A 24784-nucleotide genomic window follows, 5' to 3' on the forward strand; every position below is an offset into this window, starting at 1 on the left:
AAGAAGGTTGTGCTTTGTGGGAAGAGGTACAGAAACACTCTGGAGAATGTAGTCCCATAAGTTTAAAAAGTACGGTTTTATGAGAGTCCTGAAATTTCCATCCCTCTGAACTAAAGAGTATTCTGCAATGAATAAATGTTCTGTTATTTCTGGGGGAAAGGGAACGGCTGGTTTCATAATGTTTCTATAGACTTTAAAGTGTCAGGCAGCTTTTCTCTTCTTTACAATATTCCAGATTTGGTTTTCAAGCCAAGGGGTTTGCAAATGCAGATAGCGATGCTCGTATCAGAACTGGAGGCTCAAAAGAGATCTTAGGTTTTTACAGTGTTCTGGGGAGAGACGGTGCAGCTGTGAAAGGCTCAGCAGCACTGTCTGAGACAGTCCCATACTCCTTCAGCCAAACTTATCTTCCCTTTTGTGGACTTCTTTTCCTCCGTTAATTGACTGTCAATTCTAACTCTACATTATTTTTTGGTTTCTACGCCTTTCACCGCTTTCAGATCAGAAATTGGAACAATGTCCTCACATCTTTGACCTTTCCTTCAGGAAATCACATTGGCCGTTTTTCTTCATTTTTTCTCCTTCCTATTCATCCTCCTAGCCCCCTTCCCCCCTGCCCTGTATATTTCCACAGTGTTGTCCTTCTGTAGGACGCAGTGTTTCCAAACTTGTGGGCTTTTAGTGTTGCCTGGGATTGCACCATGCTCACTAGATTGCATGACCTTGCAAAACTGTCAGCCCTGGTACATGTATATCTTGTATTTATCACCCTATGGTATCAATACGCACATTCATCTTCTTTGGCAGAACAGCTCCATCTTCTGTTTTATTTTGTGTTCTGGAAGTGCAGGCTAGACAAGTTGTGTTCAGAAAAAGGTCTCTGCTGTTCCTGCTTCCCATCTCTTCAGTTTGACAGTTTTGAACCTAGTAGGTGAGCACTCTACGCTGAATTGCCGACAATCTAGTCTAAAGAGTTGCCTCTCCCATAGAAAGCAGTCCAAGGCTCCATAAAGCTAAAACTTTCCATTTTTTTTACAGCTAGCAGCATTCATCAGACTGCCTGCAATATCAGTTTTTTTCCTGCCCCATTCTTGATATATGGGAACTCCAGCAGCCAGTTTTCCCCTCAGGTCACTGAATCATCCTTTGCTGTTTGTTATTTTTTATCTTTCCACAGTTTGCTCCTCCCTGCCTACCAGAGACAGTACTCCTGCATTCTCCAATCTTTCATTTGTTTTCATCATCGTAGGCTTCACCGTTGCTCCAGAGGGCCACCATTTTATTTAATGTCTAAGCTTGATCACAGCTGTCTTGGCATCAGGGCCTTTGCTATCAAGCCACTTGTCATAACCAATACTTACTTTCCTTCAGTTCTCCCTCTTGATTCTTGGTGTATCATTAGGGGTATCATTAGGCTGCTCTGTTTTCCTTTCCCTATTTTTCTGCCTAGTCAGATAACATCTTGCAATTTTCCCTCCTCACCCTGTCATGTCTTGCTTTTCCTCCTCCTCATTCATTCTGGGGATCTGCGTGGTTTTCTGCCCATCTTGCTCTGCTTTCTCCAGGTGACAGGCTATCACCAGCAGTAGTATCTCTTCTGAGCTGTCACTGCAGTATCAGCCAAGCCCTGGGTAGATTAATCAAGTATTTCCAGCGCAGGGAGGCAGAACAAGAGTGAACAGTGAGCGACGGCTCTGCTGCCTCAGGTGCGAGGAACAAATGTCCCTGTCTCTGAGGAGCTCTTGCTTCTTGGTGCGAAGGGTGTCATTTGTCTTTGATGGTGCAATGCGTCTCCTTGCAGTCCAGGCCAGTCAGTAGGGTATGTTATGAAACGGATGTGTGTGGCCTAACATACGGGTAACTCTAGCCGGCAAAATAACATTAAAATACTTTCCATTTGGAGATGGAATTTATAGTAGCCAGATGAGCTGTGGAACAAACATTTCTTGTGCTTCTGCTGCTGTGTTTGTGTGAGCCTGAAGGCTAACAAACAGGCAGGGAGCTCTGGCCCGCTCAGTCGGGTAAAATAATAGTTTCCACTAACGATGAAGTTCGAACTGGTGGAATTTTCACAACGCCTAAAGAGCGCATCAAAAAAATAAACCTTCGTTTCCTCTCACCCCTCCCTGTCTGTCCTTTAACCTGCACAAAGACTGCAAACCACCATGTCAGTAATTACAAAAACATCTTTTCTGAGGGGGGAAACTCTGGAAGAGGCCATTGGAATAAGGGCTAGGCTTTTAAAAATTATTGTCATGAGTGTCCATATGTCTGTTCTTATGGACAGGCGTAGCAGAAGGTTTGGCTGATCAGGGGGAAAAAAAAGCAAACTTTTCCAATTAGTTCAAAAGGTATACCAAAATGAAAATGCAGACTGAAGAATCTGTATATCCTATTCATAGCAGCCGAGCTTACAAGTCTGAAATCACAAAATTGTTTTGGCTGGAAAACGTGGGTAGAGATCTGGTTTAGGCAGCTTGGGGTTTTCCTGAAGTGTTTTCCCAATGTGTTGTCCCATGCCCAGAGGAGGGATTTATTACATCTAATTATACATTTGAGCTGATTGCTTTGGGGTAATGACCAACATTATCACTGGCGGCAAATATTTACCATGTAAGCTAAAAAACATCACGAATATTCAGTCAGTGTGGTTCTGCATTGCCATCATCTGTTGTAAAATGCTGATGTATCTTGCAACAGTCCCTCACCAGGCTGTTAAATTGATAAGGGGCTCTTGCACAGCCTTTTGGAACAGAAGTGACTCCATTTAGATCATATCCTCAGTCATTTGCAACAAATATTATTCAAGCCACTTAAAAATGTAGACCTTTTTCTTAATTTGATATCTTACTAAAAATTTAAATCCCATTTTCATGACTTTTAGCAACAAGCTCAGGAGCATTAGAGGCTCGCTGGCTGTCTCCTCTTCTTATTCTGATTTGGTACAAACTATTCCTGTCTGTCTCAACCCTTCTTTTTTTGGATTACTAACCATCTCTGGCTGTGGCTGCTCCAGCTCTCCTTTAGCTGGAAGGGACAATGTGTATCAAATGTCCCAGCTAATCTCACTGGTATGCTCTCCTCTCTCATTCTCTCCATGGAAAGGAGAACAAACAGAAAACTCACTCTGTTTGCTACCGGGATATTTGTATGACCCATCTCTGGGATGGGGAAGTAGGAGTGAAGCTGAATCCTTAATTTTTACAGATCAAATGATAAAGACAGGTTCCTGTCGTACTCCCTAGATGATGCAGAAGTCCAATGTATCAAGTGATGTCAGCCTTCTCAGAAATTCTTTCATTATCCCCAGAAATGGGATTGTATTTCAGGGATTTTTCTGTGGGATATATCAATATGAAGACTTTAATCTGAGTATTCAAAGATATTTCAGATCAGGCAATGATAACCCATGTGCGGGAAGAGCACTCACTAGTTTTGACTCCCATGAAGGTTTTCATTATTATTAGGAAAAATAGATGCCATTTTAATCTATAGTGAGAGATTTTAATGAATTTCATGTAGTAAATGACCTGCTAAAAACAAACTTTAAATCTCTGTTTAAAAATGAAACCTTTTAAGAACATTCCCTTGAATCTTGCAGTCAGGCTCAGACTCATAGAAGTGAATAGGATAAAGTGAGACTGAAAATAATCTGAAGCCGAGAAGGTCAGCACTGCAAATAAGAAACTTATTTCACTCTCTTGTCTTCTGAGCTATATAGGCATTTCTTTATATTGTCATAATACATATTTTTATAAACAAAACAACTTGCTAACTTTCTTTTGTTTCTTTCCTGTGGGTTTTGGTTGTTGCTTTATGTAGAGTACACTAATGGAAAAAATATGTTCAATAAAAAATGTGATAGATATTTCATACAAAAAACATCTGGACTGCCAAATATGTATCTATCTCCCTCACAGCAAAAGAAAGTTGTCAGTAACTGAGATCCAGACCACAAAGACAGTGACTCCCAATTAAATCAATGCATGTTAAGTGCCTAAATAAGATTTTTAGTCTAGCAGCCCTAATCGTTATGATTTCTAAACTGATAACAACTCTTTCCAACAGCCATTCAAGAAAAGCACTTTAAGAAGCAAGTTGGCCAGACAATAAAAGAAGACAATATATCTAACAAGACTGCTGTACAAGAAGGTGGACTTCTACTAGAAGTGAGTGAAAAAATGCTGTCTTTTCTGGCTCTAATTTATTCTGTTTGATGATATATTAGGGTTAATGCTTTGTGGCAACTTTGAACAAATGGTCGGTCTTGGTGTGAGTCATTCAGGAATCACACTTGTGAGCACTTCTTGCAAGAGCAAGACTGGCAATTGTGACAGTCCCGGTCAGTCTCCGTTTGGGCAATTGTACCTCGCACCCTTACATCCTCGAAATTACCAGTGAACTCCAGTGGGCCAATTCACAATTCTTTTTACTTGGAGTGATAGCAGAGGTTCATTTTACCTGGCCCATATTTTGAGGGTGCCAACAGGAGCTTGCCTGGTTTCTGATCTGAGTTGAGATTATTCTGGGATATTTTAATTTATCCTGCTTCCTCAACTCTGTGCTCTGAGGAAAGCCATGTGTGCAGAATTTATTCCTTCTATGTATTTTTATCCCCTTTAGGATGACTTTATATTGGCAGAGCAGCATAAAGGGGCCATACTGTTACTGAGAATTGGATCCATTAATCTGGAGGAAGAAGTAATACTGCTGTAAACTACTGAACCAGCTAGAACACAGCAGTCCATCCCAGATACATCTGCATTTCAAACACATGATGTAATAATGCCTTTTATACGCTGCGGTCCTTGGAAATTCCTATGTGATTAAGACTACATATGTATAGTTGTTTTGGATAGGATAATACTCATGGTATAAAAGTTGTGTTTTAATGACAGCTCTGAGATACATGCAAATGTAAATTAAATAGTAACCTCCAGCAAATAAATGCTGTATACGATTAAAGAAAAAAGACATTTTATCATGGGATCCAGTATCATAAGTCATTCAAGTCTATGGAATGGAAACTGGCACCCTGCTTTCCTTCCTCTGAATACTTTAGAAGATTCTAATTTTGTGTTTCAAAGCAAGTAATACAGAGGCCTCTGATTAGTTAGTGCTAGTGCCAAAATGAGATGTTTGGCTGTCAGGTATTATTTGTAATCATTTCCATTCTCAGTGAATAGGGAGTACAGGGCATACAATAAATGATAAATCTGGTGAGTATATAATTTTTAATGAGCCTCTTCTATCTTTAGTTTATGTTTTGTTGGGTGTATATTACATGCCTACAACTTATAATCATTAAGGATCTTCAAACAGTAGCCCTACTGCTATGAGCACATGGAGAGAACACTGATACGTAATTTCACGTAGGTTACAAGAGACTAAGATTACTGAATATGCTAATGCTCTGCTTACTACAGGATATATAGGAGTCACATTTCTTTTGAATATATGGGAGATATTTTATCCTGGATCATACTTAATGTGGATCATTAACGGGATGATTAAGTGCATGTTAATATGAATATATTTGCCAGGCTTCATTTATGGACATGTCTGACCTAGAATAAGAAGGTGAATTTTCCTTAGGGCTTGCTGGGAATGTTCCCTGGGGACCGAGTTTGGCTCGAATGCTTGTTCAATGGCCATGGCGTGTGAAGAAAAGTGGGTTTTTTTGTTGTTCAACCAAATTCACCATGTTGGTTATTAGAGACTGTGGGGTTTTAACTAAATAGTTGCATTTGTGATTCCTTCCAAGGAGAAGCAAACAGTCTTGCTGGTGGTTGCTGTGCTTTGTATATTGACTTGTGAATCTGGCCACTTTATTGGCTCTCAACAGATATTTTTCAGCTGTCAAAAGCCACCTGCCTTCTCGTGACACCACCTTGCACTGTGCAACCTCTCCTAGATGCTTTATATAATACAAACCAGAATAATCTCAATCACCAAAGTATGTGTGAATAATACTGTCCCTGAGTGCAATGTTAATGGAAAACCAGGGATAATTGCATTTTTTTTTCCTAGTGGGTATGATCACTGTGCTCTATGTATAGATAGAAATATGGAATAACAAGAACCCTAATTACTGGTAAAAAATGTATCTGTGACTCTCGAGTCTTGGAACAATGTAGTACTTCCCCTTTCAGCCTGAAAGAAAACAATGGAATTAGGCTGTCTTCAAAGTATGTTTAAAATGTTTTTTATTTCTAAAGGCCTCTGCCACAACATGTGTTTTTTATTTCAGATTTTATAGAGATTTTTTACAGCTATAATCAAATAGCTTTCATCAGCAATAACAGAATAAACAATGATACCAGTTTATCAAAGACTTTTTAGTGGAGCACAGCAGGTATCTAAATAAATAATTTTTTCCAGTGTTTTAAGATCACTTCTTCTGGATAAGAGAGTATTTTCTTGCTATCTTTGTTTCCCTTTGGAGGGAAGACAGACAAAGCTCTAAGAACCAAAGTCCAATTTTATTAATGGTCTTTTTGAGTATACTCCATTCTTGCAATCTGTGCTCTCCTTGGAGACTTCAGACTCCAAGTTTGACTGCAGTAATGATTTTTAACTTTGCACTTTCAAAATATTTTCCAAGACAGGTGGTATTGCAACCCTTGTGCCACATGCCTTCTGGCAGAAAAGGGCCACATTCAGTTTCTGAAGCCTGTTACTGAATAATTAAGGAACACTGGGCCAAACCCGTAACCAGAAAAGTGGGAAAATAAATTATATTAGCAGTCAATAAATCCAGATAGAATTTATGGGGTGATGGGGTGGAGAAACACAATAAAATGGTGACCTGGAAAAATAAGAATGAATCACTGGTGGGTATCTAGGCAATAGCCTTGATTACAATAATCATCTCATGGCTGTTAGCCACCTCCTACTCTTCCCCCCAGCTATGCTGTACTCACAGTCTCAAGTCCAGACTCAGAATCTACACTGTTGTGCAGGTAACTCCTCATCCCAAATGCATGTGTAATTTTCACGTGTTATACTATCCTATTGGAAGAATTAAATGTCTGTTGTCAAGAGGGAGGCCCTATCTGGACTTGTTTTCTCAATGACTTGCAGTCAGACAGTGGTCCCATCATCACCACTGACACTGCTTCTTGTGTAATCATCATCCATATACTAGGCAGCACCCTGCTAAAATTGTCACTTGGTCTTTATTGACCACCTCACAGTTGCTCCTGCAGTTTTTCTGCTCGTTATGGAAGAATCATTGGTGTTCAGATTTCTGTCTCAACCCTTGCTGCTGAAGGAGGTGTCTTGATGGGCTTTCTTTCCTTCTTTGTTATGTCTGTTGGCCTTCTATTCTGCTGTTATAGGCTGCGGCATAGGATTTATGGTATCTCTGTCTCCAGATGTACTGGACACAATTCTTTTCAGGTGTGAAAATAGTGGTTTATATCCAAAATGTCACAAAATTAAAAAGAAATCTGGATGATCCAGGCAGCTCCCAAACAGATGCTAATGGAGTAAGACTGCCTGGTTCTGTCATGCCTCATCTTGCTGATGAATACTGATAAAGGCCAGACCTGGCCTGTTTTGTCATTTCCGTGCTCACTGGCAGCTCACACTCTTTCAGGGAAGGTCCATGTTGTTTTCAGGATGTTCCAAGCCAGTCTTTTGCCCAGTTCACAGACAGATTTCCACATGAGTCCTGTACTCTTAAGGCTTCAGGGCACAAGAATCATATTTCTGTGGTTTTGTCTCATGTTCTTTAGGGCTGCACTGAAGATGCCAGTCATCATACTATCCTGGTATTTCTTATTCAGTGACACTGTACATTCTGTTTAATATCTTTAGCAACGATCTGGATGAGGGGGTCAAGCGCACCCTCAGTAAGTTCGCAGACGACACCAAGTTGGGCGGGAGTGTTGATCTGCTTGAGGGTAGGAAGGCTCTACAGAGGGATCTGGACAGGCTTACAACTTATTTAAATTTTTAGACAAATACTGTCAGATGCCTAGCGTCTTAAAAAATATCTTAAAATCACAGACATATGGTCTTTTATTTAAAAAAAAACCAAAAAACCACTTCTTCAAAATCATGTCTGTCTTCAGAAGTGGAGAAAAACTGTGAAAGCTAGTTTTGGTGTTGCGGCCCTTATGATTCTCCACTGGTATCAATAATCTTAGCTTCATTACATTAACTACTTAATCATCTAAATTTGGATTTTTCAAACTGAGCTTCCATGTTTTGTAGGCATGCTTTTGTTCTACCATTTAGCAGATGAATTTTGCTGATTTGAGTTGTAAGTAACATGACTAGTGAGGCAATTCAGGTATCTAGCTACTGAACCAGCAGCATTTGTGCTTGGAATTGACTGTTGGTGCAAAGTGATAGCATAATCAGGTATAGGCACTTTATCACACAGAACAGGGACTTTATAACACAGACAAGTCCTTTATATATTATTTCTTAATTCCATATCACAGGTTTGGGCACTATTGTGAATAGGAAATTTTGGTTCTTGCTTGGTAGTTCCCGCTGAAGTCATGGAGGCTTTTTTTCATTAGCTTTAATACCAAATAGAGCCCAAGTCTTCTTAATCAAAACCAATGCAAGTCAGACTTTTTATCTAAGCAAAGGATTCAGGATTTGATACAATGCAAGCTTGAAGAATATGATTTAACATTATGTTGTTACCTTAAAAGTGGCTGCAAATAATAAGCTTTCTGGGAGTTACTTTGAACAGAGAGGTGTATGTGCACATTTTGGCACTGAACGGTATTTCCAGGTGGCCTCTACTACGAGCTTGAACTAGAGTTCAAGTTTCATTCCAAGGGAGTTGGAAAATGATACGTTAGAAAACATCCTATTGGTGCTGTTCTTCACTCTGCATAAGGAAATAACATAGGAAACCCTTTTCCCACTTGGTTTCCTGTAATTTTTTTAAACTTGTTAGTGTAATTCCACTTCCTCCTTCCAAACTGATTTATGTAATCAGTACTTGATAAAATTGTGCTCTTGAAAAAGGTACTCAAGTTTGAATTTCAATCTGAGAGCGAGAGATTTTACTCTTTCTGTTATTTTTTAATTTAAACTTGAAAAGGAAAATTTGGAGTCAGACAAAAGTGCATGGTTGTTATACGGGGCTACGACCAAGGCTCGGACTTCAGAAATCAAAAACTGGTAGAGAGAGAGACTTTTTGATCTATTCTGATCTTGAATTCCTTTTCAGCTTCCAACAGTGCTGACTCTCTTAGCACAGTCCTTCTAAACTAAATCCTGTTATATGATGATACAGTGCCTCACCTTTTAATCTACTGGTTTAAAATGGGGCCATCAAAATAGGAAGTTCTCATAAAAAGCTCATAGTCTCAGTGTATTTTCTTTTCCAGTTAATACAACTTTTAAAAGTTACTCAAACAACCCTTTTGCTTTCCTTTGTTTTCAAACATGAACCTTCTCCCAGTAATTCAGATGACATGATTTAAGCTGACATTAGTCACTTGGGATGACTTACAGAGAATTTATCCATTAAAAAAAAAGCCATAAATGGGGTCAGGAGTAACTTGCCGTTTTATCACATGCATACATTCACTTTCTTCTTGCCAGGCGCAGGCAAAACACAAAGGAACATTTCAGAGGCCCTGGTCCCTTTTTTTTTCTTTGTAAATAGGCATATTTCTAAAATCCAGACTTGAAATTTGGCATGGCCACAACTTTGTGCAAAAAATATCCTTTCTGTTGCCCTTTAAACAAATAACTAATGTTCTCGCTTATTCCTTTCTTCTTTCTTTTTTCTTCTCAAACAAATCTGGACAGAAAAGCCTGTGACCTCTAAATACCATTCGCTCTCTCCTCCAGTCCTTAGTGCTACTGTTACGACTGTGACGATCACGATACTGCCACAGCGCTAGGTTTCTGAAATACAGGCGGTGGCACCCTCCAGCTTGACGGGGGGCAGAGCAAAACAAAAAGATGTGATCCCTTCCCTTCAGATTTGCAGCCTAAATACGAGACAAGCGATGAAAGATGCATTTCAATTGGCAACACTGTGTGTGGAAATAATGAACAAAATGGTAACCACGATTGCCAGTATTCACAGTGTATGAGCAGCTTGACCTTTGCCAGGACTTTTGCAAGAGTTTTAAGGAGGGACTTGAAGGAGAAAAAACAGGTACCCCTGCAGAGGCTGGCGTGGAGCCTTTTAGCAAAATGAGAAACACCATTAAGTGCTTGTTTTGAAATCTTGCATATGGGTAAGCGTAACATGTTGGACTGATGAGAGTTAGGACTTAGCTTCTCCAACATGAAATGACAGACTATAATTGAGGGGGGAGCAAACTGTGAGCAGATTGGAAAATCAGGACAAGCAGCTTATGTTTAATGCGATAGAGCAGGGGCAGCGAGCAGCCAGTGCAGGTGTGCAGCGAGGAGAGACAGTTAGCATCCTCTCTGGTTTGCACGGGCATCAGAAAAGTTGGCTTCCATTTGTCAGGGCAGAGGCAAACCTGCTGTCATATGAGGAGGCCTAGCTGAGAAATTTTAGGCATACCGGTGAACGGAGAAGCTGTCAATCAGCAGCGTTAAGGTAAAGAATCAATAAGCTTTAGGCACAGACCAGATGTGGATCCGAATTCCAGGCCGCTGTTGCTGTCTCCAGACTGTTCATCACAGCCAACTCCACCCGAGCTCACTTTTCACAGCCGCTTCCTCTGTTCTGCTCAGGCTATTTCGGTGCCTCTGGAGACGGTCCAGCGGCCACGTGACTTCCTCCCCAACAAAACATATTCTCCCGTTTCAGCTCGGTTAGGTTTTTTTCCTCTCACTGACTTCAGAGCTAATCCTTGGCAACCATTCTTGCCAATCAATAGGTTCAATATCTGTATGTGAGCACGGCATCGTACAGATGCACCGGGATTTAGTCTGCTACTAGAACTGGACTTCTTGCATTCAAGTAATGAAGGCAATCATAACACACTGTTCCTTCGGTACAAATTTCTGCATGAGCATTTGCTTTTGAGGAAGTGTCCTGTTTTTGAAGCCGGCAAAGTCATGATTGTAAAAAAAAAACAAACAAAAGAAATAATAGAAATACACTTTAAATAATGCCTGTGTATTATCATAGATAATTGCAATCTTACATTATTTAACTGGTCTTCAACTGGTTGAAGTGAAATTATAAATTAGTAGCCTGATCTGTATTTATAGCTGACACTTGCTTCCAGTATATTCCTCATGCTCAACTCAGAACAGCTAATGAGCTGCAGCCTTGCTATTTTCTCAATAAGGTGAAGTGATGAGCAAGAAAGCAGGTCCAGGAAAGACTGTGGGTTGTCTTACGAATTTTTGCAAATTTGCAGTGATTTTGAAGGTTTCGGAAGAAAAACTTACATATTCTACTAGAAATATTGAGTACATTTCAATTTTACTTTTTGCCTACTTCAGTTAATAAAACTTGAATATGCTATTTCAGTTTGAACTGAAAAGAAAACTGCTATTAAAAAGCATGATGCTGACCATTAAATGTACTGTTTCCTATTAGCAAAGATATAGTATTGATTTGGAGGACAGGAGGACAGATAGGCACCCTTCAAATAGTTCTGTTCCTGTTCTAAGAACTTCAGGAGAAATCACCATCATTCTGATTTTAACTGTCCCTGACATTTTATGAGTAGAAAAAAGAAAAATGAGATAGTTTTTGTATCCCATTGTAATTGCAGTTCTTCCAGGAATTCCTAGCTGCAAAAGCTGATGGCGGCCAACAGTAGGCATTTTCCCCAATGTGTTCTATACCTTCCCCCCTCCTCCCAGTACTGCAATGCCCCCAGAATTCTCCAGTAACTGAAATTGGGCTTTTTTTAGCAATATGAAAAGAAATATCTGCTCAAACTAAAGCACAGCCTTGCAGAAGAGCCTTGGGGAAGGGTTCATCTAGTCTATAACTCAGCTTAAGATTTGCAGTCATTGCTGCTGGTTAGAGGAGTTGTCTCTAACTTTCCATCCTTACCTCTTTGCAGATGATCCACTGTCATCCACTTGATATCTAGATTAGAGAAAGTATTGCTTGCCTCTCTGGGTCAGCATGACACATTAATAGCAGAATTCACACCGGCTGTCAGTGTGTGTTTTATACAGGATACTTACAGGATACAAAACATGCATACAGATGATAACTAGCACAGTAAGACAGTTCCCAGAGTCAAATTCAGGAATGCCACACTCCCTAAAGACTCCACTGACCTGAAATCGTGTTTAAAAAAGCTGGTTTAGCATATATTATTGAACAGAATGTGAAATACAGATTGTTTTGCTCTTCCCCCACCCTCTGAAATAGTTCTGTGTTAGAAAACGTGATATATAGTGCTAAATACACAGAAAAATAGTGCTCTGAAATTAGGACATCACATTCTGTTTACAGTACATAGGCTGCAACATTGTCTTTTTTAGGTTTTGATTCCTGACAGAAAGAGATGTCTGCCATTCATGCTTGTTAACAGTTTGTGAGTACAAATAAAAGTCAGCTGTGGATGGAATATTATGACGGCTTCTTCTCTTCAGGACTTGATGCACTTACATGTAAATAACACTGAAAAAAACATTCCAGACATTTGGTACTTACATATGTCTAATTGTCCAACATGTTGGATAAATATTACTTGAGACTCTTTTCAGTAAGTTATTTCTGTGGAAGATAATGGGTAATCTTACTACATTTGTTATTGCAAAGGCTACCTAACTAAATTTGTTATTACAAGTGCAGAGTAGTGAGCAATTAATGCTTCATTTTGAGTCTTCTCAAATGGAATTAATCAGGCTTGCATTTTCTATATTGAAATTGTTGCAGAGAAGACTGAAAAGCTCAGAGCAGCTGCAGAACTCAGAAAGAATGAAGGGCTGAACTTGCACTGAAGATATGATATTGCCCCAGCTTTGCTTCCATCTGTGAATACAACATCTGCTTTTGAGGAAGTCAAATGAGAAACTGCATAAACCAATATAAAGATTGTTTCTATTTCCAAGTGTAGTCCAGGGCATAGTATTTGTGAAAGAGCATTGACAGTAGGGTTCCATTACTGGTAGAGCACAATTTTAAATTCAACACCATGATTAATGAGGAGGCTGAAGGAAAAGATATAAAATATTATGTCATACTTTAGTATCCTTTCATGATAATTGCTAAGGTAAATGACATGCTACTCATCCAAGTACTCACTAGCATGTCCAGTAATCATTATACATATATCTATGTATTAATAAATAAAATGTGCTTTTTCTGGACAATTTTAGAATTAATGATTTGAATATTATTCTTCTTTAGATTACTATAAATAGTCTCCAGTACCTGTATAATGTCCATTAATTTCAGGTAGTATTCATATACTCACTTCCCGTATGAAATCCTAATTGGTAATGCAAAGAAAAGAATCATGGATTTTTTACAATTAGACATGAAAAAATCCACCAAACCTTGCCATCAATGGAAATGGCATTTCTTGTTGGTGTTAATAATTTATTCTAAATAAACATGCTATATAACAAATTTGTACTGAGATGTTTGCCGTCAGCCATGAATTCACTTTTGCAGCAACAAAACCTTCCCTAACCTGTCTTTAAGCTATTAGTCGTTAGTAGTGCTCCACTGGTTCCATACAGACTGGGAGCACGGTCAGTATTCTCATTTCTAGTGTTTAGTACTTGTGAAAACAATGGGATTCAATTGGGATGTATCTCTTTCTAGCGTGCACCACATCAACTTTCTGCACAAACAAATTCAAACGATGCTTCAGCTCTTGTTTCTCAGTACCATCTTGGGCGGAGTGGTTGGTTTTGAGGCACCGGGCTCATTGGAGGCCAGTGGTTCATGCATATAGTAAAGAAGAGAGGCCCTATCCCTCCCAAGGACTTACAGGACTAAGTAGGCTTTGTTACAAAAGCTTAGCTTGGAAGGAAAGTGTAAAGGAAGAAAAACTACATTTACCATTTTGCATCATGCAATCAAAACAACTTTAAAGACAAAGTTGTTCTTGGTTGTGTCCAATACTTATTACATATCAAGCATATAAAAACCAACATCACCATGGTTTAAAATGCGTTTACATGTGTGCACACATTACAATCTCGCCCTCCAGGGAACTATGTTTTCTTGAAACTTTATAGCTCACAGTTACCAGAGCCCAATGACTTACATTTTCCTAACTGGTTTCCAGGAGGCCAGTTTTGTCTGCTGCCTCTTGACGAGCCACAGTGTTCCAGCTCCCTTGTTAGACTGAAGACACATGTAAACAAGTATCTCCAAAGTTGACCTAATTCCTCAGTGGAAGTGATGGGATACTGAAAAATGGAATAACAAGAAATTTCACCAGCTGAATGGTTCACAATCGTCCATGCCTTTCAGATGGCACAGCTGTTCCCTCTGACAGTAAGTGGGAGGGCCAGGGCTCAAATTCTGCTGGCACTGTGAGTGATCTTTGAAAATTTTGCCGGGCCCTGCTCTGGGTAGCAGAGCACTAGATGCTGAATTTCCATACTGTCTTTAAGGAGCCTGAAGTGATATCCAGGCCCAAGGAGATAGGCAGGAACGTGAACTTCGTTTTATCTGGGAAGACAAGAAGACTGAAAGGGGCATAATGATCATATGTACGTATTTCTTTGTATTTGAAAAGAAATATTTCTATGAAATATTGGTCTATGAAAACCAATCAATCAGATGATTGAGCACTTTCCCTCCAAAAGGTTTCCTATATAAACCCATGGCTGTAGGCTTCAGCCTGTAGGATTTACTTCCTCCCCTGGCTCAAATGATGGAAATTCATCTTCTGTTTTGTTTCTTTTGCCTGAAAACTAAGCAGTACATGCAAGCCTTTGATCAAAACAATGCTAAAAACAATTCTGCCACTCCCCCTTTGCATGAAATAGTGCTTACTCACAGAAATATTCCTTTTGAAGTTGCTTTGTAGACACCAGAGAAATACATAAGAGTCCGGAGGGCTAAAAGATACTGTACTTGTTGAGCAAAGGCCATATTCTGATGTCACCAGATACAGTATTTCTGAATAGTCTTTTATGCGGGGTTTTATTTCAGGGTTCTGTAAAAGTTTCTTTTTTTTTTTAGTTTATAAAGAGAACCTCAGGGATTCCAGAGGGATTTTTGAGAAGGGCAATTATGAGTCCTAAAAACACCAGTGGAAAGAAATACTGATTCACTAAACAATACAGTTAAAGACAGAAGACACATTAACTGTCTGCATTTTCCTCCTAACATTCATAAGACAAGAACAAGTATATCATTTCCAGAGTTTTTAAATAGCTACTTACTTAGATCACCAGAAAATGGCCCCATCCTACATAGGATGCAAAAACTCAGCAATCCACTATTAAATGAAGCTGTTCCAGATAAACTGTGAGCCAACTGACCCTGGAAATTTAGTACCCACGTTGCGTGACTCGAAAATCTGTTCAAAGCAAGGCATGGCTGCAGGCCTTGACTGTTGTACTTTAGTAACCATAGTAACATGGTCTCTGGAGACCTAATGCTAGTGAATTTTCCTTTATTTCAAGGAAGAGTAATAAGAGAAACGTGGATTGGAACTTGTTCTCTCTCCTTCCCCCCCCCCCCCCCCCTTATTTTTACTATGCCATGACCTTGACCAAAATATCTTTGAAGTATTTGCTGGCTGATTTTCTGCTACGGGACCAGAAAAAAAAATCAGGATATATAAAGGATCTTGCCAAAGGAAGTCCTATCTTCCTCAAAATATTTGCCTTCATTCCCAAAGAGAACCTCTTGACTAATAACGTTTCAAAAACTTCTTAATGGAAGGAACTGATAACTTTCATCTCACAGCTACTGTGGGCACCAGAATAATGTCGTACTTTCTTTGAACTGACAGATTAATTGTTTTTTGTTTCAGTAGCAGGTGCAGCTTTTCGTGAGTACATAATTGGATGTACATGTTTTTTCAAAAGAACACAGGCCCCTGTCTGGTGCCAAGCTCTTTTTTTTTGTTTCCATTTGGGAAAAAACCCCATGATTTCATTTTTTAAGTACGATGTAGAAAACTCATGTAAGAGTTTTTAAAAAGCCAAATATAAACAAACAAATGTTCACAATACATACTTAAGTCTGTCTCACGTTTCAGCTATTATCCTGGATTAGAAATTCCATCTGTCATTGAATCCATATGGTTTACCAAATGGCAGTTTACAACGATGTATTTTTTGCAGATTCGAAGTTAGTTGCTTTTGTTGCAAAAGTTTTAATGTCCGCGCTAATATCTTCGTGTGTGTGTGTGTGTTTCTATGTGTGGGTGTGTCCCCCCCGTGTATGTGTAAGTATATGAAAAATTGCTAAAAATTGTAGTAGGATGCAAGTGGACTTTATTGATTAAAACATACCAGTTGTATACAAAGCAAATACCATTGACATTGAACCGTGGAGTTTGGTTATTTCCTCCTCTAAATTAAAGAGCCCTATTTTAGGCTTTCCATTATTTCTACTGAAAGGAATAAAATGAAATGAGGAGAGCTGCCTTTACTTCTCTGTGCTGTCCCCTCTGTGTTTTGGGCAGACACGTGCTTACATGAGGGAGCGCGAACTGCACGGGTATGAGGCTGGTCCGCCTCCTCTTTCCCTTTTCCTCCCCCCAGGTTATCGATTACCCAGGCAGATGGCTGTTGTGGTTCTGACACAGCACATCAGTGCAGCCTCCCATTCACTAGGAATGAGAGAAAGCTGTCGCTGAGAATTTTATTTCAGTAACTGAGAATGTTTAAAATCATAAGTGGAGTCGTATACTCTGTTGTCCTGTTTAATGTGAGACCCGGTAACTTAGAACAAAAAAGCTGGGAATAGTTTTCGTTCATTCTCATGGACTGAAGCACTCTCTCTCTTCCACTCAGTCTAACAAATCACTAGGATTCTGGCCAGAATAATGGAAAATCTCTATGCAGTGTTACTGTAAAGGGCTTGAGTATGGAGTTGTATATGATACCCGAGCGATTTATCTGAGAGGTCAGAAGAGGTCTTTTCCTACTAATTTGCAATCACTATTACCCACTCCTGGGGTACCAGACCTGTGCTAGCAAACACCCTCCTTCTTCTCCCCAGCTGTGGTAAGTAGGTAAGAAAAGTATAAATCTCAGCCCAACTCTGACTCTGTTCAGAGTCCTCTGTGCTACAGATGTCAGGTTTCACACAGAACTGCACTTTAGGGTAATATTGAGAAAACAGAAAAATTTGCAGTCATGGGTAAGACCCACTGGTTATGGAGTTTTACTCCATGTCCAGCTCGTCTCTTTTTAGTGTGGCTGAAGCAGCAGGTTTCCCAGCTAAAATAGGTTTAGACACACGGAATTTGTGTTAATCCTCAATAGCCTCATGTGGCTCCATAAAAGTTGTTGCACCAAAGTAGGTTTTGCTTTTCCTGCCTGAAGGGCAGAGCATCTGATGTCTGCGTTTGGGGTCATGAAAACTAGGCGATGCTTAGTTAAGAGGTCTTAACTCAGGAGAGGACATCAGCATTTTGAGAACAAAACAAAAACAAAGTGGGGGAAGTTCATAATTCTCTTCATTTACATACCCCCCCTCAAATCCATACTCGTTTCTGGCTTAATCTAAACACATGGCTCCTTCAACTTTTCCTCCACTTCTCTTTCCTCTTGCTCCCTCCCACCCGTCCTTAATAACTCCTCCAACCTCGCAGATGTAGTTGCCAGTCCACTGATCTGAACCCTTAGAAATACACATGGTCCCATTTCCCTTTCCCGTTTTTACAAACTGCTGCACCTGGTCCAGCCCGACTCTGGCTCTGTGAAAGAAAAACTTGTGTAAAGAAAAACCTGCCCGCCTTCCACTGTGGGGGAGCAAGTTTTACATTTTAAAGGTAGAGACTGATCTCTTAGGGTATGTGTCTAGGCCTAAAGAGTATGTACCAATATGTTGGATGAAGAACATTAATTTTCAAATAGGGGTATTTATTTCTTGATTTATAAGAGCAATCCTTGGCAAAGGCAGGTGCTCCCAAGCTATTTCCTACAGTGGCTGAAAAACTCCAGCTTGCCTGCGGGACAATGGCAGGCACATTTTAAGGATGTTCAGCATGATACCGTGTGGGATTCTCTGATCATATTCAGATCTTGTGGTCATTTTTTAAGCCTTCCCAGATAGGGCTTGGTGCATTAATTTGCATAGGTTAAGAACATTTCTTTAATTAAGAACATTTATTTACCTAGCTGCCCCGGCTGCATGGGCAGGACTGGAGGTCTTTTGGAACGTGCATGGTAACAGCCACAGACATGAAGGAGCTCCCTTAAATGTCCTACGGTTATCTTTGTGGAAATTTTTAGTCTGTCCAAATTAAAAGGCCTGCCAGATGTTCAAAATGTAATAAAATTCCTAACATCACATCACTGATGGTTTCATTGCTGTGAAGATGAGTCCAAAGAGACAAGATGCCAAAAATGCTTTCTTGTCTCCACTTGGCATTAGAAATGGATATGACAGATACCATCTATGGAGGCTCCTCTCAGCACAGTGAAAGGCACAGATGTGAAGATGTAGAAATCTTGACACATCATCTTCTGGTTGGTGAGGTGCTAGGAATAATTTGGGCATTATTTAGAGCAGAAAATAGCACCAGTCCAGCACCTCCTTGTGCTTGAAGAGTCGACAGGGATAACTAGTGTTCAACACAAACCCCACTAGGCAGAGATAACGCTTATTCTGGAAAGGAGCTGTATCTATGGAGCTGACCTGGAGGTGAACACAATTTGCCCTTGACTATTTTTAGCGATGACTCATGGTTAGCATTGACTTGATTGAATCAGTTGCTGCTACAGCTCTTTCCAAACGTAGGTGAGCCATTGCAGTCTCTCCACTACATTTCTCCAGTCACCGTTTCACAGGTTCTTCGAGGCGCAGAGCCCCTGGCCATGTATGGTCCCACTGGGCCATGTTTCCAAAGGTGCTCCACATCTATGGTTGGGGCCAAATCTTCTGAGGAGGTTGGCCTATTGTGCACTGAACTCTTGAAATTCTGCCCACCATTGTCACAGTGGGAACAGGCTTCGAGCAGTATTGGAAATCTGGTCCTTATTTAGGAACCGAAAAGAGAACCAAGCTCACAAAAATATGTCAGTGTATCTGGTTACTGAGCAATTGAAAATCTGCCCTCATTGTGCTTCAGGATTAACTCAGGATTAATAGGCACATAGCTACGACAGTAAATTGAGAGAAAGGTGAAGCAAGGATAATAATAATATAGCAGTATTTCATCAGCAGCTATTTGAACTGTAATCTCAAAAGACCTCAAAACCAGCACATGAAAGGATCATCTGAACTACCTTGGAATACAAGCCTGCTGGAGTGAAGATACATTACTGAATCTTTATCAAGGGAAGAGAGGCAAAATTAGTCAGTCTGCATGCAGCATGATGGATCTTAATGTTTACATCACGTATTTCATTTAATTCTTACTTTCATTTTTGGATTTCTCTGGTTGCTTTCCTTGCATCACTGAGTCTATGAGAATTAATTTAGCTTTTTTCTAGACTAAACATTGGTCTATATCAGTGAAGTATTTATTGCCTACTTTTTATATTCATTGCATTTATGCAATTATGCTATGTATGTATTTTTATAGAAGCTTAAAAAAATAGCCATACGTTAAAATACACGTCCAGTTTTAAAGTCATAGCTACAACAGCACATGTATTTAATTTTCTTGTTAGAGATTATTATATTATCTATATGTATCAGTGCATATAAATTCAAAGCAATTATTATGGAACATGATGTTTTAAATTAAAAGCAAAAAAAGTAGTTGACACTTGCTATTAAACTTTTAATTATATGAATTAATGACAAAATAAAATTTAAAGTAGGTAATAAACTAGTAATGTAATACGGTAGTTACACTGTAATTAGCTATCCTAACTTTTCTGAAAAAGGAAAAAAGCATGTTCCAGATTGTTATTCATTTTTCATGTTAGGAAAAAAAGGCGTTTCTGCAAAAAATTTCACGTCCAACTTTTTTGCAGAGTGATTTTTTCGTATCTGGAATATTCTTAAAATTATTACATTTTATACCCATTTTACTCTTTACTTTTGGATTATCTTTTTAATTATTTTATTTTCCCTTCTTTAGTCACTGAACGGTTTTGCGTTGGTGGTGAGTGCAGATGGAATGATATTTTATGCGTCATCGACGATTGTGGACTATCTAGGGTTTCATCAGGTAAATATATTAACAAATATTTAGAATACTTAGTCACTGTCATTGTAATGACTTTCTTGTAGTCACTACTGCTAACTGGCTTTCTGAAATGCAGCACTGCTGTTTTGCCTTGTCCTTCTACTGGTGATTAGACACACACTATTACTGAAATTAAGTTATTTTACTATGCCATTTCAGACTAATTTTCTTTTTTTTTTTTTGTGATATGACAGGTGAAGATGAATTCCTTGCAATGTTGTGCCTTTTGTAAAGCTTTTGTTAACAGAAACATGATCCATTATAAAAATAAGATTTAGCTAAAAGTTTCCTTTCAATTTCAGTATAAGATGCTGCTATTCTAGACTGGTTGCCTGTGTATAATAAATATATTGTAAAGTCACAGAATAACAGAACCATGTAGTTGGAAAGGACAGTCATTACTTTAAGGAAAGTATCAACCTAAAGATAAGTGTCTGCCCCACTACGCTTACAAATGAAACATTCCCTGTTGTAATTGTTTCAGACTGACGTCATGCACCAAAACATATATGATTACATTCACGTGGATGATCGCCAGGATTTCTGTAGACAACTGCACTGGGCCATGAATCCTCCCCAGATGTTGTCTGGACAGCAACTACAGACAGAAACAGGTGGGATTGTATATGTTGATTGGAAACATAGGCACCACTGTATAGAGGTAGAATTGCACTCCACCTATGCTGCTGTCTGTTCCATGTCAAGTCAGATTCTTCACTGGAAAGCTGCTTAGTGGCCATTTATGTTATCGTCCCATAGATGATGGTTCTTCCTGATCCTTGACATTTATAAGGTAGTGTGTGCCATTGAGGCTACAAAGCTGCTGTTTCCTTTATTTCTCTCTGACTAATGTACCAACGGATATTCTTATCCATGCAGAATGAACAGCATCAGTGTTCACCCTACCAACCTTTCGTTCACACTGATCAGGACATTAGTATTCCTCTCATTAATGCAAAAAAAATCCCATGCAAAATGTTTCTGTACAGTACCACAGTGGCAACATCACTTGCTGCCATTTGTTTTCCCATGCAAAATTATGTAGACAGGAGTCTTCAGAAGAACAAGTAGGTTTAGCAATGGTTTTTTTCCTCTGAGGCTGTATTTCCCTAGGATGGCAGGTGGATACATGTGCTCAAGGTTTCTCCTACATGAAGTGTTAAGCTGAAATCACGACTACAGAAAATACAGTGAGGTGGAAATTGTTAACTTTATAAAGAATTATTGATCCCAGCAAAATGTATGCATTTCACCAGAAGGTGAGGAAGTAATTGAGGAAAGAAATTGAGGAAGCACAGTCTCCAGATGGGTGGGGAGAAACTTGCAAGAAATCCTTCGGCAGCCTTTATGAAGTCCTCAGGAACAGAGTCATGAAACTTTGGTAGAATTTCTTGCAGTTTCTGTGTTTTGCAAGAGCCTTACAGATATCTGAGGAACTTTGCAAGATTTTGTAGGAAGTATGCAGAAAACAAACTAAACAATGTGCATTAATATTTCAAACTATAAAAAGTTACAAATATTTGGAATTTTTGTCCTAATATATACAGTAGAGAATTTCAGTTCCTGAGTTCATACTTCTGTACAAGTACTTGTGTCTTTTGGGAAATAAGTATTCCAAAAGCTATGCACTTGTAGTCCAAAACTGGAAAATGCTTCATTAAAAATCAAGGAGGCAACAGCTGAACATTAGCTTATCAGCCACTGTTCATTTTTTTGGTTTTTTCTTGCATTAGCATCGTTCCTTTTTCTAATGTATTTTCTGTGATCTCTGATCTCAAAACCAGCAACATCTGTTACCCTGCTTTGCATCATTAAAAATCACAAAAACTCAGGAAATAAAAAAGTCAAAGTTTCTGAAGAAACTCACCTGAATCTCATTTTAGAGCTTTTCTTTTTTCTTTTGATAGAGCATGTGCAGATGTATCTATACATGACACAATGTAATACTCACCCTTCCATAAAGTAATTTTTAGCAATTTTCATAACAGCTTCTTCAATTGGCTACAGAACATTTTCATTCTTTCTTAGTGTGATCTGATATATATTACCTCCACTGTTGTTCCTAGGAGAAGAATATATTCTCAGTAAATTGTTTAAAGCACAAGAGAATGACAGCACGACAACAGATTATTCTTCCTTCTTAACTCGTTGTTTCATCTGTCGAGTTCGCTGCTTGTTGGACAGTACTTCTGGCTTCCTTGTAAGTATAATTTCACTTAGAGAACCGTAGTCATGACACACTAGAATTTAATTACTTCATATGAAAAATATTTCAACATGAATATTCAACATAAATAATATGGAGAGCCATGGACAGGATACAATTTTCATTTGCTGTGCACTAACAAGAAACACATAAAGACATTTATTAATATGTATAAAGAGTGATGGGAGAAAAGAAGGTTGTAATATTTAAAACTGAAAGTATCTATAAACTTTTAGGTTTTAAGCTCTTTTGTACAATATCTGTCCTCGATTTGTACTGGGCCTAGCACAAGGGTGGCAAGCCTGAGTTTCAACCAATAACATTTAAGCACAAAGCATTTGCTTTGAGGAACAGGAATTATAATGATCCATTTTCCCCTTTTGTAAAGGGTCCTTTAATAATGAAAACCAGAATTAGAAAGTCTCTCACACGCTCCTCAAATATCCTTACTAGGAGTGGCTCATTTCTAGAAATCACTTCCCCATTTGCTTAGTAAAGACCAGTGCTGTTTCTTCTTATGACAAAAAGTATGGCACGTGCAAAGAAAAAGAGAGGATCAGCATGAGACAGGGAAATGCAACTCCTGTCTCAGATGCTCATTTGCTGGAAGACTATGGGTCTGAACAGACGTACCAGTTAGTCATTTCTGCATCCCTGTTTTAATCTTAGAGCTCTGGAAAATGCCCAACTCAAATGGACTGATTTTTCTCTGGTCATTGTGTGGTAGGTAATTTTTTCACCGAGAGGCAGCCAGCTTGCTATTAACTTGATCTCTGCCTTCTGATTATATGGAGATTTCAGGCAGGGATGGATGATTCCTTCCAAGCTGTGTACTTTGTATCTGGCTATCTTGGGCATATCTTGTCCCCTGGCATCTGCCTGCACAGCCCTTGGGTTGTGCCAGTCCATATACTTCCCAGAGAAACTGCAGGGCAAGAGGAAAGGAACTCAGGAACCACCTCACTGGAGAGAACAGAGCATGGAAAAATAATAGTTCTAGCTTCAGAGTGAGGCACAGAGGAAATAGCTGTTTGCACCACCATACACTGCCCATCTTGGTGAACAGAACATAACGCAGAACTTCTACTTTAAGTACACAGGAGAGAAAAAACCAAAAACCAGCCTCAAATGTCTCCTTTTACTGTTGAGTTTACCTCCACTCACCATGCCTCTGAAATGGCGTGGTTTAAATTGTATGAAGATAATGAAATTCCTAGTTTTTCTCCCTGTTTCAAAACTGGTTTTGGTGTTAAACAACACGGTCCTAGGTTGTATTACGCATTTTAAATGTTTATACACTAAACGCTTAAGATAATTCTATTGTTTTTTTCGTATAACAGACAATGCAGTTCCAAGGCAAACTAAAGTTTCTTTTTGGACAAAGGAAGAAGTCCTCATCAGGAACAGTATTGCCACCTCAGCTGTCCTTATTCTGCATAGTGGTACCACTTCTGCTCCCTTCTGTGACAGAAATGAAGATGAAAAGCCTGCTTGTGAAAGCAAAACACAAAGCTGATGATGCAGCAGCAGCGAATACAAAGTATTTTCAAATTAATCTTCTAGCAGTTAGTAAAGTATACTGTGGGCTTTATGTTTATTAAGCATGTAAAAAGCACAAATTAGGCTAAATAACTCTCCATTTTAAAACTCTTAGAAAAGTGAATAATTTATCTGGATTTAACTATATAATACATAATAACTATGTTATAATATATGGTACTTTATATATAATACATATTAAGTATTATATTATTATAGATATAATTTTATATAAAAACTGGAAAGTTAGGATATCTTCCTAACCTTCAGAAGTTACCAACACAATAAGTCATTCTACTAGTTGTAAACGTGGAAAAGAAAAAGTATTTTTACTGATAGTTCTCAAATTTCAGTGTCTTCTGGTAGCACAATTACTTGGACTTGGGCATTTCGGTAGCAAACAAAGGAAAGGGAAAACTTTAGAAAGCTGAATGTGCGTGGGGGAGTGTGTTCCCATAGAGTCAAATGAAATGTATTTGGTGTATGTATTTATCTTGCAACAGAAGGCTTATGAACGCATAAGTCTACAATTGCACTAAATGGCTTGGGGCTGATCACTCGGTAGCAATCACAGAATCAGGACAGATTGTGTTCAGACTCATTTCCTTCCTAATACTTATTTTCGTTACTGTTCTATGATTGGATTTTAGTTGATGTTTGGGGCTAGGATTATGCTTTCCCTTATTTGGTTAACTATAACCTTACAGCAATGAGGTCCATTGCTGTGAAGTAAAATGCTCATCAGTGTGACTGACAGCATCATAATTTGGCTTTTAATTAGAATATGCTTGTCTATGTGTGGATTTACTATCCAGACGTG

General features: G+C 39.0%; 1 protein-coding gene across 1 annotated transcript in view; it reads left to right on the plus strand.

Annotated features, from left to right (window-relative positions):
* The window catches only part of AHRR (aryl hydrocarbon receptor repressor), a 68437-nt gene that overhangs the window by 37899 nt on the left and 5754 nt on the right, over positions 1-24784 (plus strand). Inside the window, 5 exon segments of the mRNA XM_050890874.1 lie at positions 4069-4169; positions 20112-20201; positions 20704-20833; positions 22286-22419; positions 23766-23965. Coding sequence (XP_050746831.1) covers positions 4069-4169; positions 20112-20201; positions 20704-20833; positions 22286-22419; positions 23766-23965 — 655 coding nt within the window.

This window comes from Gymnogyps californianus, chromosome 2, assembly GCF_018139145.2.
Source record: "Gymnogyps californianus isolate 813 chromosome 2, ASM1813914v2, whole genome shotgun sequence".
NCBI lineage: Eukaryota > Metazoa > Chordata > Aves > Accipitriformes > Cathartidae > Gymnogyps > Gymnogyps californianus.